At 52.7% G+C, this 18,988-nt stretch overlaps 1 protein-coding gene across 1 annotated transcript in view; it reads left to right on the top strand.

Moving 5' to 3' along the window:
* Positions 1 to 2,840: 2,840 nt before the first annotated feature.
* The window catches only part of ACLY (ATP citrate lyase), a 50,939-nt gene continuing 34,791 nt past the window's right edge, over positions 2,841 to 18,988 (top strand). Inside the window, exons 1-10 of the mRNA XM_037731681.1 lie at positions 2,841 to 3,023; positions 8,489 to 8,670; positions 9,863 to 9,985; positions 12,739 to 12,801; positions 13,309 to 13,499; positions 13,939 to 14,018; positions 15,579 to 15,709; positions 16,507 to 16,625; positions 17,474 to 17,610; positions 18,293 to 18,354. Of these exons, the coding sequence (XP_037587609.1) occupies positions 8,512 to 8,670; positions 9,863 to 9,985; positions 12,739 to 12,801; positions 13,309 to 13,499; positions 13,939 to 14,018; positions 15,579 to 15,709; positions 16,507 to 16,625; positions 17,474 to 17,610; positions 18,293 to 18,354 (1,065 nt within the window). The 5' untranslated portion in view covers positions 2,841 to 3,023; positions 8,489 to 8,511. The remainder of the gene's footprint in view (positions 3,024 to 8,488; positions 8,671 to 9,862; positions 9,986 to 12,738; positions 12,802 to 13,308; positions 13,500 to 13,938; positions 14,019 to 15,578; positions 15,710 to 16,506; positions 16,626 to 17,473; positions 17,611 to 18,292; positions 18,355 to 18,988) is intronic.

Below are 18,988 nucleotides of genomic sequence, written 5' to 3' on the forward strand. Positions count from 1 at the left end.
AGAGAGACAAGAAGCAAAAATAATAAACTCAGCCAGGTGCAGTGAATCACACCTATAATCCCAGCAGTTTGTGAGGCTGAGGTGGGTGGATCACCTGGGTCAGGAATTTGAGACCAGCCTGGCCAACAGGGTGAAACCCGCGTCTCTACAAAAAATACAAAAATTAGGGCAAGGTGGCACTTGCCTGTAATCACAGCTACTTGGGAGGCTGAGGCAGGAGAATCACTTGAACTCAGGAGGCAGACGCTGCAGTGGGCCAAGATCGTGCCACTGCACTCCAGCCTGGGTGACAAAGTAAGACTCTGTCTCAAAAAAAGAGAAAAGTAAATAGGATGATGAGAAAATGGGTTCCAGATTGATTAATTTGGGGCAGATGAACCTCTGTGTGGGTGTGGTAGGGTAACAAGAGAGTCCTCCTTGAGGAGGCTAGGGGTTGGGGGCGGAGGCCTAGGATGAGACCACTGAGTGAACTGGAAAACTTCAGTGGCTGGCTCCTGGGCCCTCTGGCCAGCACCTCTCCTCCCTCATTGCTTGGACAGTTATTTTTTGTTGTTCCTGCCCAGGAATAGTCAAACTTAGGCATAGCAACACCTCCGTGGAGGACCATCACTCAGCAAACATTTATTGAGTACTTACTATGTACCAGTCATTATTATTATTATTTTTCTGAGACAGAGTCTTACTCTGTCATCCATGCTGGAGTGCAGTGGTGCAATCTCAGCTCACGGCAAACTCTTCCTCCTGGGTTCAAGCAGTTGTGCCTCAGCCTCCTCATTAGCTGGATTACAGGCCCATGGCCACCACACCTGGCTAATTTTTGTATTTTTAGTAGAGATGGGGTTTCACCATGTTGGTCAAGCTGGTCTCAAACTCCTGACCTCATGATCCACCCTCCTTGGCCTTCCACAGTGCTGGGATTATAGGTGTGAGCCACCTTGTTTGGCCACCAGTTATTATTTAAACTGCTAGAAATACAGCAATGAAGAACATAGACAAAGATTCCTATCTTCATCATGCACATATGCAAGTGTATCTGAAGGATAAATTATTAGAAATGGAATTACTGGACCAAAAGGCAAATGAATTTAAAATGTTTGCCAATATTACCAAATTGACATACAAAGAGCTTATTATATTTTATGTCCCATTTGGATGACCATTTCCCTAGGAGTGTATCTGTCTTTCTTTTTTTTTTCTGAGACAGGGTCTAACTCTGTCACCCAGGCTGGTGTTCAGCGGTGCAGTCACTGAACTGCATTTTTTTTTTTTTTGAGGTGGAGTCTCACTCTGTTGCCCAGGCTAGGGGACAGTGGTACAATCTCAGCTCACTGTAACCTCCACCTCCCGGGTTCAAGCTATTCTCCTGCCTCAGCCTCCCGAGTAACTGGGATTACAGGCATGCACCACCACACCCGGCTAATTTTTTGTATTTTTGGTAGAGACGGGGTTTCGCCATGTTGGCCATGCTGGTCTTGAACTCCTGGCCTCCAGTGATCCGTCTGCTTTGGCCTTCCAAAGTGCTGGGATTACAGGTGTGAGCCATCATACCTGGCTGCCCCCATTTTAGGACTAAGAGAAGAAAGGTGATAAGGAGCTGCTATTTCAAAAAGATGAATGGGAGGGAAGGGATCAGAAAGTGACATCATCAGGGAGCACTTGGTTCAGGCATGGGTAGCAAGTTCAGTTACCTTGCTCCTGGCAGCAACAGAAGTGGGGGAAGGGGGCTCTTGGAGAAATTTTTGTCTGTAAGTGTCACAACACTGTTGCAGCGGGAGTATGACCCTAAGTGCTTGGCAGGAGCACAGGCCTGCTGCTTCCCTGCATTCTGGGCTGACCTCTTCACCTGAGCTGAACAGCGGATGCTTTTGGCCTTCTTCCTGGAACTAGACAGCTGTTAGGCTTAGGGAGCAGCTCGGGACCTACAAAGTTGGGGTGCAGGTAGGGAAAGAGGCCGCAGCATGTTGGAACAGTAAATGTCCTGATTTCCAGGACTGATTTCATGTATTCTGCCCCACAAGTTCACCAGCACCTGTCAGACTGGATGTCCCAGTTTTTGGTTTGGAAAATACGATCTGTCTCAGGTAATGGAGAAGGGGGAGACAGCAGTTCATTCATTCCAGTGTCTAAGCCTGAGGTTGGTGGGAGCAGGAGACTGTCAGAGATGGCTCCAGCCCTGCGCTGGAATCTCGCCTTGAATTCCCAGCCCCGCCCAGATCCATGCCGAGGCGAGCAGGTGGGTGGGATGGAGAGCGCTGTGTCTCACACCCTCGTAGCCTCACTTGCTTACCGTGGCCTCCGCCCTATCCCACACTGGGAAGTAGACTCTGTTAAACTCAGCTCAGCTTTGCCCCATCGGCCCGTTAGGGAGACTCCAGGGAGGGGAGAGGCGCCACGTGCTTATGGAAAGCAGCCTCCAGCCACGACTGCTTAAAGAGATGGTCTAAGCAATCAGGTTCGGTGCGGCCCAGATGCAGACGTCCGTTTCTCCCAAGGGAGGCAGCAAAGGGACTCCAGGTCCCCAAGCTGCTCTACAGCCAGTAGGGCTAACATCCCACCGTCCCTTCCCCCAACTCCCCGAGTAGCAGTCTGTCCAGCCCCCCAAGAGATCAGGCCACTACCCCCAGGCCCGCGCGTTCTCCTCCCAGCCTAGCCCGACCCATCTGCCCACCCGGGGCCCCGCCCCCGGCCCCGCCCCGCCCCCGGCCCCGCCCCGCCCCGCCGACTCCCAAGAGGCGGTGGACGGGCCAGCGAGACTACAAGTCCCAGCAGGCCCCAGGGCCCGCCCTCAGGGGGCGGGGACACAGCGGCAGCGAATTGGGAGGAGCTCTGGCGCTCAGGCTAGGGAACGCGTGTGACCAATCGCGGGGCCGCTCTCGCTGTGAGCCGATGGGGGCGGGGAGAAGCCCGGCTGGGCCGGGACAAAAGCCCGATCCCGGGTAGCTGCCGGTGGCTGGAGCGCTCCGGATTTTGTGGTGTTCGTCATTCCCGTGGAGCGAGTGCCGCGCACGGACTTTCGCAGAGAGGTGAGCGCGGGCCACTGTTTTCGCTGTCTGGAGTCCGCTCGCCCTAGGAGCTTCCTGCCTCCCTCCCCCAACCCGGAACCGCCTTCCTCGAGGCGGGCTAGGTGCTCACGCGCCCTCCCTGCACCTGCTTGGAAGTTTTGAGGGTCTTAGCTTTAGATTCGCCTTCGCCCGGGGTCCTGGCTGGTGGCCGCGTGTCGACGCTCTCCCCCGCCCCCCCACATTCCAGTTCTTGGGAGTTTGCGCGGGGCTTGCCGCCGTCCTTGCTTTTCCTGCCTCTGCCACATTGCATGGGCCCCCTCCTGGCGCGCCTCACGCCGCCCGGGCACAGCTATCGAGCCTCCTTGGCTGTCTTTTGGCCGCATCCGAGTTCCCCCATCGGATGCTGGGACGAGAAGTCGCGGTGGCGACTGGTCCCACTCCGATCCCTCACTGGCCGGGCTCAGGCCCTTCCCTTGGTTCTGTGGAGACTGGATTGAGCTCCACGCCCAACTGGAGGGAATGAGCTGGGCGCGCCTCCGGAGCGGGCCACGCAGGGCCAGTCTGCCCCAGGATGCCGGAGGCCTCAGCAAGGACTCTTTTCGCACTAGAAGTGCCGTCTAGTCCAACCCCTAAGCGACAGATGGTCGGGGTGCCACCCCACCCTTGAGCTGACGCCAAGACAAGGTCCTCAAGGGGCTGGAGGATGCCGCCGCCGCCCTCCTGTCGAGCCTGGCAATGGGCCAGTCGCAGCGCCTGCCGCCCTCTCCAACCTTGGCAGATACCGTGCAGTGCCAAGTTCTGCCGTTACAGGGTCCCAAGAGGTCTTCCTGGGAAGAGGATTTTGGAAGGGATGATAAGAAGAAGTGCACAGCACGGTTTGGTCAGCCAGCCTACTCCTCTCCCACCCTTAACTTTGCTTTGTGTTTCCAGCCGGCTCAGCTGAACTAAAATATTGGGTGAGGGACAGCTGGTAGGTCCCAGTTGCCCAGAGGGGTGATTTTCACCTCTTAGAAACCTCCCTAAACAGCTTGTGGGGGCGGTAGTGGGAAGAGCCCTTAGACACTGGGCAGCTGATGCCTCCATCCCCATTCTGACACTAATGCCTGCCTTAGTAGGGGGCACTCACAGAATTCTGCCTCTCTAGAACTTACTCCAGAGATTGCCTGTCCTCTCAAATAATAAAAATAATAATTCTCAGCTGGGCGCGGTGGCTTACGCCTGTAATCCCAGCACTTTTGGGAGGCTGAGCCAGGCGGATCACGAGGTCAAGAGATCAAAACCATCCTGGCCAACATGGTGAAACCCTGTCTCTACTAAAAATACAAAAATCAGCTGGTCGTGGTGGTGCAAGCCTGTAGCCCCAGCTCCTCAGGAGGCTGAGGCAGGAGAATCACCTGAACCAGGGAGATGGAGGTTGCAGTGAGCTGAGATCACACCACTGCACTCCAGCCTGGTGACAAAGTGAGACTCTGTGTAAAATAATAATAATTTCCAATCCTGCAGATACTAACCTTCAAATGAGTGTTTTTGTCTTTCCCAGAGGCACCTTAAGTAGCATCCCCAGTGATCCCTTCCACTAGCTGTGTCCCAGGGGTGTGTCCTGGGGAGCAGGCTCCTTTCATTCAGCTTTCTGTGTAGGCTGCTTCTTTCAGTGTCTGCTAAAAGTGAACTCAATCCTGGGTCACTCACCCGTCTGCAGAAAAGACCCCATTCAGCTCATAAGGTCCGTCCCTCAGGGAATGTGTATGTGTGTGTTTTCAGGTTCCTGGGCATGACTTCCCCCAAATGGTTTACAGATTACCTGTTACCAAGTAACAGTTCCCGGAGTCCAAGCTCAGCCCAACCATCTATCACGAATTTGACAGCACATTCAGCTACTGGGGATGCAGACTAAGACTTTTTTTTTTTTTTTTTTTTGAGACAGAGTTTCGCTCTTGTTACCCAGGCTGGAGTGCAATGGCGCAATCTCGGCTCACCGCAACCTCTGCCTCCTGGGTTCAGGCAATTCTCCTGCCTCAGCCTCCTGAGTAGCTGGGATTACAGGCACGTGCCACCATGCCCAGCTAATTTTTTGTATTTTTAGTAGAGACGGGGTTTCACCATGTTGACCAGGATGGTCTCAATCTCTTGAACTTGTGATCCACCCGCCTCGGCCTCCCAAAGTGCTGGGATTATAGGCGTGAGCCACCGCACCCGGCCCAGACTAAGACTTTGAGGGGAGAGGTCCCGAACCCAGACAGGTATTTGTAGGTATTTGCCCAATCCACTAGAGCAAATGTTCTTTTTTTTTTTTTTTTTTTTTTTTTTTGAGATGGAGTCTCACTCTGTTGGCTGGACTGGAGTGGAGTGGCACTATCTTGGCTCACTACAACCTCCGCCTCCCAGATTCAAGGTATTCTCCTGTCTCAGTCTCCCAAGTAGCTGGGATCACAGACACCCACCACCACACCTGGCTAATTTTTTTGTGTGTGTGTGATAGAGTGCTCTGTTACTCTGTCACCAGGCTGGAGTGCAGTGATGAGATCTCGACTCACTGCAATCTCTGACTCACAGGTTGAAGCGATTCTCCTGCCTCAGCCTCCCAAGTAGCTGGAATGATAGGCACAAGCCATTATGCTGGCTAATTTTTGTATTTCTAGTAGAGATGGGATTTCACCATGTTGGCCAGGCTGGTCTCGATCTCCTGACCTCATTGTGATCCACCCACCTGGGCCTCCCAAAGTGCTGGGATGACAGGCGTGAGCCACTGTGCCCTGCCAATAATTTTTGTATTTTAAATAGAGACAGGGTTTCACCATGTTGGCCAGACTGGTCTCAAACTCCTGAGCTCAGGTAATCCGCCTGCCTTGGCCTCCCAAAGGGCTGGGATTATAGGCGTGCCGGCCAATCAAATATTCGTAATTGGTGGTCAGTCTGTGGGCCACCAGATAGTCACAGGTGAGCACCTTGAAACGATGTGCGCAGTTGGATATGTGTACATTTTTCTGGGGTTTTCTTCAGTCTCAGAAGAGTCTGAGACCTCAAAGAGGTTAAGAGCCACTGCCTTAGAGAGACTTTAAGACCTTACTGAACCATTAAAGTTGCAATTTATCTCTACTGAGTCCACTCCCTGGGTTTATGAGCCAGGTGCCTTCTCTGTATTGGTGAATGTGCAGAGGCCCTTTTTTATTCTCTTGTATACATACCTTGTCTCAACCTCCCCTGTTTTAGCCAGAATGCTCTAGTGGCAAATCTCTTGTTTTGGTAAACTGGCAAATCTTGTTTTTTATCCTTTATTGACCCCTCGTATATCTTCTCTCCCATCCCCCTTCCAAAGACCCTATGGAGATGGACTCTTGGACCTGAAATATGATCTGAGTCTCAATAAAATTGTGATTTCTCAGCTGCAGGGGTCCATTTTCTCCTTGTCTTTTCCAAAGTTGGATCTTGTGTCTGTTTTGGAGGTGCCAGGCTCAGGGGACTGTTTTACTGGGAGTGTCAGACTTCTAGAAAGGTGTAAGTCGAGGGACTTCCTTTCTCCTGGAGTTTTGGAAGGAGTCTGAATTGCTGAGGATCATCAGCCATGCCCCCTCCTCTCTGAGTGTGCCTTTATCTGCCCTGGGCTGTACTCTGTTTGGGAGGGGGGTAGGGGGGGTGTACCTATTTAATTTCAGGACCAGTTTTTCTGGTCGGAGTCAAGAAGATTGGGAAATGGAGCAGTGGATGGGAGGTGGAGGACTGTGGGGCAGTGGGGCTGGTCGGGCATCTCTGGAAACTCATATTGAGAAGGAATCTCAAGTCATTCTAGGGGAAGGCCAGAACAGGGAACATCTCCTCTGAGTCCCTTCCTAGCTACCCCACTTTAGGCAGACACCCAGGCGGAATGTGCCCATTGTGTATGCCATGCTGGATACTAGCTGGGAGGCTTACCAGCCAAGCTAGGATTAGAACCCGAAGCCCTACCAGCCTGGCCAATTGGGATGGGGTTGCAAAGTGGCCCCTGGAATGTTGGCCTTCTATGAACTGGGAATGGAGACCCAGCTTCCGTCATATGTAAACCAGCCAGTTCCTTCACTCTGCCCTCCTTTATATATACTGGACTTTTTTCTCCCCTGGCAAATTCAATAGCTTTGCTTCTGAGCCTCAGGGAGACTGGAGTGACTTCCTGATCCAGCCAAGCTCTTGGCCTTCCCCGTTTCCACCTCCCGAATTCCCCTCCCCAGCTCACTCCTTGAGTTACCCACAGGAGAATGGGTGTCTCAGGACAGAGTGGTGGGGAGGGGGGGATGATGAAATTATCATGAACTCTTGGAAGTGAAAAGGACACATGGGCCTTGTTCTTGGAAAAATGGTCTTTTCTTGGGCTGGTGTGGATTTTTCTGGGGACCTAGGCGTATTAGGGTTTGAGTCTCAGGTCACAACCTTGCTTATTATTAGGTGGACTTCTTGGGCAAGTTATCCTAACCCCGCTGAGCTTTTATTCCGCATCTAAGAAATGGGGTTGTAAATCTCAGTGTACCTCCCAGAGCTCATATGAGATGAGTTTCTTTTTATCTTTTTTTAGACACAGGGTCTTGCTCTGACACCCAGGCTAGAGTGCAGTGGTGCAATCATAGCTCACTGTAGCCTCAAACTCCAAGATGAGTTTCCTTAAACATGTGATGGAGGGTGGTTTCTGCCTTTTTCTCCTTCTCCTCCCACTCTGGCTCAGTTAGAAGTGACCGGTACAGGGTGGTCCCCAGAGAGGCCCCTGTTTTGCTTAGTGAGTTTTGGTCTAAATTAGCAGCTGGATGACTCAGTGGAGCGGGTGGGATGTACTAAAGGTCAGTTTCCCTGCCCTGTGTCTGCTTCATACTCGGGGCAGGAGGTCAGTGTCTGGGAGAAAAGAGCTTTGGAGAAAAGAGCTTTGCGATGATCCTCCCCCTCCCCTACTCCCCTCCTAACCAGGAGCTGAGGGTGTGACCCTGCTTGAGGCTAAGTAAACTTGCTGGCTTGGCCAGTGGCCTGGTGGTGTGTAAGGGTATGTGTAGGGGTAAATCTGGGTGCAGGGCAGATGAAACCTGTAGGGAGAAAAAGGCTAGCCTTTTGCAATTTCAGCTGTTCAATGTCTCTGTGCCCACCTCGACGGAACCAGCACTCAGATTTGGGTCAAAGCACTGGTATTCCTGGCCTCCCAGCCACTGCCTTTTGCTCCAGGATGAGTCTGGTTGTGGGTTAGCTAGTTTGCCTAGAGGGAATGGGGCAGGGTGAGGCAAAAGTCCCAGGGCAAATGGCACCTTTGTTTTTCTCTAGCCTCCCTCACCCACTGTCTCGGGATTGTCTTCCTCTGCTGGCAGAAGTGATGCTTGAAATCTCTCTTCCACTCCTCCTGCTGGACAGCATTTTTTCCTTCCTCTTGAGAAAAGCCTGGTTTTCTTATCTGGGGCGACTGGGAGTGGGTCTGCCCTGCTGGAGAAGGTAGCGCCTCCTCATGCCTGCCCCCTCTGACCAGCTCTTCTCCCAAACAGGTAGAGCAGGACCCTCTGCAGCCATGTCGGCCAAGGCAATTTCGGAGCAGACAGGCAAAGAACTGCTTTACAAGTTCATCTGCACCACCTCAGCCATCCAGAATCGGTTCAAGTATGCTCGGGTCACTCCTGACACAGACTGGGCCCGCCTGCTGCAGGACCACCCCTGGCTGCTCAGCCAGGTGAGCCCTGCCTCCACTCTGGGCTGTTCTTCCAGGCCCAGGGTCTGAGGAAGTGAAAGCTGTTGGTTTGTTGGAGACGCCAAGGGGGGTCACAAGGGTTGGAGCCTGCCAGCAGCAGCAGTGGGCAGCGTTGCCATGGGCTGAGCAGGGTTTATCTTCATGCTGAACCCTATATGTTGAGGTAACCCAGCCTGGTATACCCTGCCATGGGCTTGAAACTGTACAAACTGGCGCCTAAACCACAGCTGTATTTATTGACCATGTGGCCTGGGGCAAGCCATTTCACCTCTTTGAGGTTTAGATTTCCCATCGCTCCAATGGGATAATACTGACTCTGAGCTCTAAGAATTAGCAAAGAAGTCTGGAAAGCATTTCGCATGCTTGCTGCCTGGCACATGGTAGATGCTCAGTAAAAAGTAGGTGTGTGCTCTCTCTTCTCCCAAGTGGAGTATATCAGGAGTGTATCAAGGCAATTAGGAAGTGTCACTTTGTACTTTGTGAAGAAGGGCCCTGACCCTGGAGGGTCAGCTTGGAATAGAGGCTCCGTTCTTGAGATCTCTGCAGGGCCATTGTTGGGAAGCACTTAGATTTCTTTGGCAGGGCCCAGAGAACAGGCCTAGGACCAGTGGTGGGGTTTCCTCCCACTAGGAGGCAGCTTAACTGAAAAGGGAGGGAGGGAGGGAGGGAGTTTCCTGGCTCTGGAGATGTATGAGCAGTGGTTAGGGGCTACTTGATGGGCCTTTTGTAGGCAGGGTTCAAGCACAGGGATGGGGTTGACCAGATGACCTCTAAGGCTCCTTGCTGCCCCAAGCCTGTGTCTCTCGGTTCTCCTCTTTGGAACACATGTTCTGGGCCATATTCTGAGGGGCTTACCATTGAATGAAGATGCTAATGTATTACATAGGGAGGGTAGGGAATCACTTATTCACTTAGCAGGTATTTGCTGAGCACCTGCTCTGTGCCAGGCTTCATTTGGGCATGAATGGCTCTAGATACCTGGTTCTCAAAAGAAAGATACTGGCTAGGGTAGGTGGGGGAAGCTTCCAGGAATTGACCTTGAAGGATGGATGGGGCTGGCTTCGGAGCAGAGTGAATGGGAAGTCAATCCCTGCTGTCCTCTACTTTGGGTCCCCAAACTACTACTGTTTATCTAATTCTTCCTCCCTCTAAATACAAACCCCTCTCATTCCAGAACTTGGTAGTCAAGCCAGACCAGCTGATCAAACGTCGTGGAAAACTTGGCCTAGTTGGGGTCAACCTCACTCTGGATGGGGTCAAGTCCTGGCTAAAGCCACGGCTGGGACAGGAAGCCACAGTGAGTGGGTATGGGGTCAGGTTGGACATGTGTGGTAACACAAACAAATACGGTCACCTCCAGGTCAGCAGTTCTGTGGATCACCTCCACAGCCAGTCCCATTGTAGCCCAGGGAAGTCGGGAGTCCTGTGGCACTGACCCACTCAGGTGGCCACCAGCAGCAGGGCCAGTCTTAGTGCCCATGCCCAGCTCCCTCATCAGGACACTGAACTTCTTTGTTTTATTGGTTTGGGCAAGATGTGCTATAGAGGAAACCCCAATATAGTTCAAAAGCCAGGTGGAAATGGTCTGATCCTTTAACAGTGATCATGGAGATGAGGCTCTGAGGCCTCCCACCGCTTTTTTTTTGAGAGGGAGTTTCGCATTTGCAGCCCAGGCTGGAGTGCAGTAGCGCGATCTCATCTCACTGCAACCTCTGCCTCCTGGGTTCAAGTGATTCTCCAGCCTCAGCCTCCTGAATAGCTGGGATTACAGGCATGTGCCAACATACCCAGCTAATTTTATGTTTATATTTCTCCACGTTTGCCAGGCTGGTTTCAAACTTCTGACCTCAGGTGATCCACCCGCTTTAGCCTTCCAAAGTGCTGGGATTATAGGCATGAGCCACCGTGCCAGGCCACTTAAAAGAAATTTTTAGGCTGGGCGCTGTGGCTCACGCCTGTAATCCTAGCACTTTGGGAGGCCAAGGTGGGTGGATCACCTGAGGTCAGGAGTTCAAGACCAGCCTGGCTATCATGGTGAAACCCCATCTTTATAAAAAAAAAAAAAAAAAAAAAAAGAAATTTTTAGTAGAGGTGATGTTTTGCTATGTTGCCTGGGCTGGTGTTGAACTCCTGAGCTCAAGCAATCGTCTTGCCTTGGCCTCCTAAAGTTCTGAGATTATAGACATGAGCAGTCATGCTGGACCTTTTTATGTTTTGGTTTTTACTTTATTTATTTATTTATTTTTTGAGATAGAGTTTCGCTCTTGTTGCCCAGGCTGGAGTGCAGTGGTGGGATCTCTGCCCACCACAACCTCCACCTGTCAGGTTCAAGTGCTTCTCCTGCCTCAGCTTCCTGAGTAGCTGGGATTACAGGCATGCGCCACCACACCCAGCGAATTTTGTATTTTTAGTAGATGGAGTTTCTCTATACTGGTCAGGCTGGTCTCGAACTCCTGACTTAAGGTGATCCACCCACCTCGGTCTCCCAAAGTGCTGGGATTACAGGCGTGAGCCACCGTGCCTGGCCTACTTTATTTTTTTTAAAGACAGGGTCTCACACTGTCAACTGAAGGCTGGAGTGCAGTGGCACATTCATGTCTCACTACAGTCTCCACTTCCCAGCTTCAAGTTATCCTCTCACCTCAGCTTCTTGAGTAGCTGGGACTATAGGTGCATGCCACCATGCCAGGCTGCTTTAAAAAATTTTTTTTGTAGATATGCAGTCTCTCATGTTAACCAGGCTGGTCTCAAACTCCTGGCCTCAGATAATCCTCCTGCCTTAGCCTCCCATGTAGCTGGGACTACAGACATGTGCCACGAAGCCCAAATTCAGTTACTGACTTCTCCCAGCTTGGTGATGAATTTCAACTACATAAATGAGAGAGTTAAAGTGAAACATGGTTAGGAAGGCTAAGAGATACCTGGAAACAAAATTGTATTTTTTTCTTCTCACTCCACAAGGGAGCTGGAGGACTGAGGGAGGGAGTGGGGTTGAGGCCTGGCCTAGCATGGGAAGAATGTGCTGTCCACACCTGGCTCTGTGCACGTGGCTCTAAAGGGCCTGGTGCTCATCTGGATGAAGCTGCACCAGGGATGAGCTCCTTTCTTCCTTAGCTGCCTCGGGAATATCAGTGAAGGTGGTGATGGAGGTATCTTCCTCCCTCATTGGCCTTCTTCAGAGCAGCCCTTAATGTTAATTTCACAGTTTCTGGCCCTCATTGGTAAAAAGAGGTCCTTGAAGTTGCACGTGGACTCAGGCCTGAAGCAACCTGACCCTTGAGTTCCCAGGCCTTTGGAGAGAGGATGATAGGATTGGAGGGAGGGATGCTGAGCACGTCCCCAAGGGAGCACGTCTTGCTTCCTTCTCCTGCTGGCCTCTGGGCGGCGAAGGTGGGGGATGTCAGACATCGGGCCAGCAGGAGCGGCTCATTACCTCTGATGGATTGCTGTCTGGTCCCTGACTCAGCAGTGACGCACAGGACGGGTGGGGGTTTGGAACTTACTGGGATGAGGGCCACGGCCACCGCCAGGGAATCACTCCAGCTGATTAGCTCTGCAGGCGTGTGGTCCTCAGCCAGGAGGGTCTGTGTGGAGAAGTTTCCCTGATTAAGCCCTGGCTCCCCTCCTCCCCCCATTCCCCATGCCTGGACTCATGTCCTGAGGCTGAGTCACTGTGCCTACCTCAAGGCCGACGAACTGGAATGGTCAGCTCTCTCCTACCCAGTTCCCCTCCCCCACAAGCTCTGGCACAGCCTTGACTTGTTGGAGCCCTTTCACTTGGGCAGGTCCTATGTCACCATCCAGAGGAGGCCAGGAGTGGGCAAGGTCGGTGCGTGTTCAGCCACAGCTCGCACCAGAGCAAGGGGCGAAAGGGCATCTCATGAGGACTTACTGAGCTTAGGGATTGCTGACCCCATTTTTTCTGGAAAATTCTGTCTATGCTGGGTGTGATGGTGGGAGTGCTTGAGCACCACCCCTGGGCAATCCCTTCTGCCCTGATGGAAAGACATGCCATCCCTCTGAGTTTCATCTTCTTCAATTTTTCTGTAGGTTGGTAAGGCCACAGGCTTCCTCAAGAACTTTTTGATCGAGCCCTTTGTCCCCCACAGTCAGGTATGTATGAGGCGGCTCCAGGCTGGGTCACTCCCTCCTGGAACTTTGGGTTTGTCTACCGTAACATGAAAGAAGTCAAGCTGATGAGGAAAGTCAGAGGGACCAGGGTCTCTGCAGCTGCACTGAGGATCTGAAGGTGCTGCGGAATCGGGAGTCCAGAGGGGAAGGAAAGGGCTTGGTCTGCAGCAGGGAGGAATTAGGACTAGTAACAAAGTCCAGTGTAGGGGTGAGAAAGACCTCCAGGCAGGACCCATCCCTCAGCTGGGGTCACACTGATTCAGTCTGGACCGTCAGCCAGTGGGGTAGTGGCGGCTTCTCCTTGTCCTCAGGGAAGAGATGGTGCACAAGTCTCTGGGTGAATGTTTTTTACTGAGTTTTAGAAAGCGAGACCATGGGGGTTGGTTTCCTCTCCCAGTACTTGGTAGAACCCCCATCTTCCCCAGTTCAGCACCGCCACCAACCCCACCCCCAACCTCAGTCCCACCACCTTCTCTCTTTACCTGCAAGGCGGAGGAGTTCTATGTCTGCATCTATGCCACCCGAGAAGGGGACTACGTCCTGTTCCACCACGAGGGAGGTGTGGACGTGGGTGATGTGGACACCAAGGCCCAGAAGCTGCTTGTTGGTGTGGATGAGAAACTGAATCCCGAGGACATCAAAAAACACCTGTTGGTCCACGCCCCTGAAGACAAGAAAGAGTTGAGTGAGAGGGACGGTGGGGAGGTGGCAGTTGGGATGAGAAGACTGTTGGGTGCTGGGCGCAGACCAGGGAGAGCAGAGTGGTCTCCTCGCTGGGAGCAGGCGGTAGGCACAGCTTGACCTGAGGAAGACAGCTGGGTGCAGGCTGGGGACTGCCTTGGAACCAGACTGAAATATGCCACCAGCGTCCCTCACCTCCTTGCCCCTGTCTGTCTGGCGCCTCCGCCTCCAGCTTCTTGCCTGACAGCTCCTTTCCGCCTCAGTGGCTGAAGAGCGATGTCCAGGGAGCAGGGGTTGCAGAGCAGGTGGAAGGGCTGGCAGGGTGTGTGTCGGGAAATGGAGCTGTCAGTGGCAGTGAGAGATTGCTTCGGGGTGCCTGGGGTGCTGCCGAGCTGCTCCCTGATGGATCAACTGTCCCTCTCTCCCTCCCTGCTCTAGAATTCTGGCCAGTTTTGTCTCCGGCCTCTTCAATTTCTACGAGGACCTGTACTTCACCTACCTCGAGATCAATCCCCTTGGTAACTGGCTCTGCTGGGGTGGGAGGGGGCAGGGGGCCCAGTGCCTGTGGCAACCCTGGCCTTGGCATTCAGAGAACCAGACTCTCACGGGCCAGAGGGCAACACAAGATAGGGATGCACAAGCAGAGATAGGGATGCACAAGCAGAGGGGCCCCCACGCTCGTTTAGTGCCAGTTCCTGTTCCTGAGCTCTCAGAAGACTCATTTTTCTCTCAGTCAACTCCAGCATCCCTCTTTGGTTTTAACTTGCTCTGAGGTGGGGAAGTCCTGGTTTTTTTTTTTTTTTTTTTTTTTTTGATACAGAGTCTTACCCTGTCGTCCAGGCTAGAGTACAGTGGTGCAGTTTTGGCTCACTGCAACCTCCACCTCCTGAGCTCAGGCAATTTTTTCTGCCTCAGCCTCCCAGTAGCTGGGATTTACAGGTACCCGCCATCATGCCTGGCTAATTTTTGTATTTTTAGTAGAGACGGGGTTTTGCCATGTTAGCCAGGCTGGGCTTGAACTCCCAACCTCAAGTAATCTGCCCTCCTTGGCCTCCCAAAGTGCTGGGATTACAGGTGTTGGGATTAGAGGCATGAGCCACCCTGCCCGGCCGGAAGTCCTGATTTTGGTCTGACTGTGTGCTGCTGCTGCCGCTTCCACCAGGTCAGGCTGTGCTGACAGTAGGAGGTCAACTGCCTCTGCACTGCTCTCACTCTCTGGCCCTTCATTCCTCCCGGGGCACTCAGAGGCCCCACGCTTGCCTCCCCTGTGGGAGCTGGTCAATCATTGACCCTTGATGCTGGGAAGAGCTTGATCTCAGCCTCTTGGGTTGTGAAGGAAGCAGGTGGTGTTGGGGGAGAGTGGCGTGGGCTGGCTCTGGCCAGGCCTTCTCAGGGCAAAGTCCAAGAAGGCGAGAAATCAAATCATTCCAGCTGAGAATGCAGCCCCTCTAATGGACCAGATGGCCTTGTGCTAACTTCATTAGCTAAATGGTCCCGGGGAGGAGGAAGACGGATGTCCAGTGAGGTGATATAAACAAATCCTGTTGACCAGGGTGGTGTGGGAGCCCAGTACCCGCAATGGCTCCCGCTCCACCTGACGCTGAGGCTTCCCCCTGGGAGACTTGGATGTGCATACAGGCGGCGGGGGAAGTGGTCTTCTGTCGGCAACATGTACCTTAAAACAGTTTTTAGTGGCCAGACCATGGGTTTTGCGCATGGTTAGATACTCAGGAAGTGTAGCATTTTGGAAAAATGTTTGCAAATTGCCGTGGCAACTAATAACAGACCTCTATGTCGCATTACCTGTAGGTCAGGGAGAGGGGAATGGTCTTGTAGTATTTGTTTTGCCTTTCATGGGGAAATGCTCTGTCTCTAATAAGTGCCACTCTGGTTTCTTACTGAGTTTAGAGAGTTCTGACACCTGAATGGGTCACTGTGGGAGTGGTATTTGCGGAGGGCTTGGAGGTTGGTAGTCGTCTCTTCCCAGAGCCGGTGTCTGATGATTGTCTCGGGAGTGGTGTTTGTGGAAGGGTTGGAGGTTGGTGGGTGTCTGATGATTGCTTCCGCTCCTCTCGAAGTAGTGACCAAAGATGGAGTCTATGTCCTTGACTTGGCGGCCAAGGTAGACGCCACTGCTGACTACATCTGCAAAGTGAAGTGGGGCGACATCGACTTCCCTCCCCCCTTCGGGCGGGAGGCATATCCAGAGGTAAGGCTGGTTTAGAGGGGAGATGGGGACTGGGGGGAGGCCAGGGGGAGGTGACTCATCTCTGGTGTGCATTTGGCCCCCCTTCATGAGCTGTTTATTTGGCAGGGAAAAGAAGACCAAGAAGCATTTAATTTTCTTAAAACCCCAATGGGGTAGGGGGTGGGAGTGAGCCAAGCCTCTGAATCCCAGCCAGAAATCCTTTTAGACTTCTCTCTCAATCAGCCTCCCTCGGCCCTTCACTTGATTTGTTGCCTTTCCATGATTGCAAGTGGCTCCCCCCTAATCCTGATGTAAGGTCGTTCTCTCGGCTGCTCACTGAGAATTTTAATTGCCCCTTCTCACCCTGTCCTCCGATAAGTCCTCACAGCAGGGTCAGGTTTTCTGGGAAGTACCCCAGGCTCAGGGAAGAGGCTGGGCGGGGAGACAGTCTGGCCTGGGGAGACTGGGGGTGGCGTGTGATGGGCTGGGCAGGCAGATGCTGGGGTGAGGGCATGGTCAAGCAGAGGGACACGGTGAGGCTCAGTTTAGGCAGAGGGCCAAGGACTTGACGTCAGAGAAGGGATTTGGGAAGTTTGTCCCTGGGCAGTGACGGTGACTATGGGTGGTTTTGATACTTATAGACACCATCAAGTGTCTTCAAGGCATGTGGGGCCCTGCACAGTCCCTTCTTCCCACCCTGTTATGGTGACTAATGGCCTCTTCATGTGCCTCCTGGGAATGCAGGGAGGGGTCCTAAGATCTGGGACCTGGTAAAGGGGGCACCCCACTAAGGGCCTATCTTGCTCTCTGGTCCCTAGGAAGCCTACATTGCAGACCTAGATGCCAAAAGTGGGGCAAGCCTGAAGCTGACCTTGCTGAACCCCAAGGGGAGAATCTGGACCATGGTGGCCGGGGGTGGCGCCTCTGTCGTGTACAGGTGACTGAAGGGGGCTGCTGAAGGAATGCCAGCCTGGTCTACCCAGCATCCACTTGTGTGTGACCTGGGTGGGTGGGGTCCTGCCACTTTGGTGTGGGAATTTGGGGCAGAGGAAAGCAGTAGCATCCTAGAGGGCTTTGAGGGACTTTGGCGAGGGCATGCCCTGCACACGGTGTCTCCTGTAACCTTCTCGTTTGCGTGAAAATGAAGCTGTTTTATGAGTTTTAATTCTGATAATTATGTGCTCCATGCAGAGGTAGAGCAAATAGAGAAAATGAACTAGAAAGTGAAAGTTGCCTGGCCATTTCCTTATCCTCTCCCTGACCAGGTCACCCCAATTAGCAAGCTACTGTATATCCTGTCAAGCATATGTAAATGTTTACATTCTTGCTTTATAGAAATGTTAGGATCATATTCTACACCCTTTAAAATAATTAGCAGTCTTCCCTTCAAGCATGGTAGACGCCTGCTCGTTTCTAGATGTGTGATCTGCCATTCCCTTCTGTGCATCACACCTTCTCTTGGGCCCTGTCAGGGACCCCTTCAGGGTGTGATTTTTCTTGTCTTTGTGTTAGGGAGGTGCTCATTATTCATTTTACCTGCCATTGTCTGTCTGGGGCTCCCGAGTGCCCTGGGGCAGGCAGAGTGTATTGCTCAGAAGAGTCTGATGTAGCACCGCCAACCTGCAGGCCAGAATCGCATGGGAGCTGGGGGCTGGGGGTCCAAGAGGCCGGTTCCACAGGCTGACTCCAGTGTTCTGAGGGATCTGCATGTCCTCCCAGGCACCAGGCTGCCATCCCCTGCCCCAAGTCTGAGAGCCATCACTGACCTCTGTGTCTCCTTGGCAGCGATACCATCTGTGATCTAGGGGGTGTCAACGAGCTGGCAAACTATGGGGAGTACTCGGGCGCCCCCAGCGAGCAACAGACCTATGACTATGCCAAGACGATCCTCTCCCTCATGACCCGAGAGAAGCACCCAGATGGTGAGATGTGCGCGCGCGCGCGCACACACACACACACACGCACACACACACACCTGCCCCCACTCTCCCAGGACAGCCCAGTGTGCTGCAATGGGACAGCTTTGTCCGAGGAGTCACCAAGGCTGTGTGTCGTCCTGGTTCTTTGCAACTTGAGGCTAATAATTGAATTTTTGGCTCTTGGTTTCTCTTACTGCACAGAGGGCAGGGAGCACATCTGTCCATGGGAAGGGACTGAGAGGGTAAGAAGCAATGTGTGATAAAGCCCTGCAGACAAGTGCAGGGAGGAGGTGGCTGTGGCATGCTCCTGCTCCGATTGTAGTAAACTCAGTTTATCTGATTGTGATAAACTCTGATTGCAGTAAATTCAGTTACCCTCTTATATTACCTGGCCTGTGTGATTCTCAGCACCCGTTTACCACCTGCCTGGATTTTTGGGTGTCGGTTAGGAGTTACGTAGCGCTCCTATGGGTTTGTTCTGACCACTGTCTGGTGGCATAGGTAATGAGAGTTGAGCTGATAAAGTGGAATGTCTGGAGAGACTATCCTGCTCACTCCCCAGTACCTCCTAGCAGATGGGGGACCCTCATTCAGAGGAACAAGAACTTCCTCAGTTGGATTTCCGGAAAGATGCTCAGGTCTACCTCTGTAACTGTTTTTGATTTCTCTCTTACTCTAAATCCAGGCAAGATCCTCATCATTGGAGGCAGCATTGCAAACTTCACCAATGTGGCTGCCACGTTCAAGGTAACAGCTGCAGCAGTGGTGCAGTTTCTGGGAAAAGCGGGTTTGGGGAAAGCAGGGAAGGGGCCTTGAAGGCAGAGTTTGAGGCTGGGCGCAGTGGCTCATGCCTGTAATTCTAACACTTTGGGAGGCTGATGCGGGTGGATCACCCGAGGTCAGAAGTTCGAGACCAGCCCGACCAACATGGCGAAACCCCATCTCAACTAAAAATACAAAAATTAACCAGGCGTGGTGGCACATGCTTGTAATCCCAGCCACTTGGGAGGCTGAGGCAGGATAATCAGTTGAACCCGGGAGGCAGAGGTTAGGGTGAGCCGAGATCGCGCCATTGCACTCCAGCCTGGGCAACAAGAGTGAAACTCCATCTCAAAAAAAAAAAGAAAGTGGAGTTTGAGCCAGAGCCAAGTTACCATGAGTTACCCAGGTCAGGTAGGGGGCTCTTGTCCCAGGATCTCTTACGGGGGTGGAGAAAACATTGGGACAGTACCTGTGCGTCTGAAGCTGTGTGTCTGGGAAACATAATGAGACCTCATCTCTACTAAAACTAAAAAAAAATTAGTGGGTTGAAGCCGGAGGATCACTTGAGCCCAGGAGGTGGAGGTTGCAGTGAGCTGCGCTCACGCCACTGCACTCTGGC

The sequence above is a fragment of the Cebus imitator genome, unplaced genomic scaffold, assembly GCF_001604975.1.
Source record: "Cebus imitator isolate Cc_AM_T3 unplaced genomic scaffold, Cebus_imitator-1.0 Scaffold415, whole genome shotgun sequence".
NCBI lineage: Eukaryota > Metazoa > Chordata > Mammalia > Primates > Cebidae > Cebus > Cebus imitator.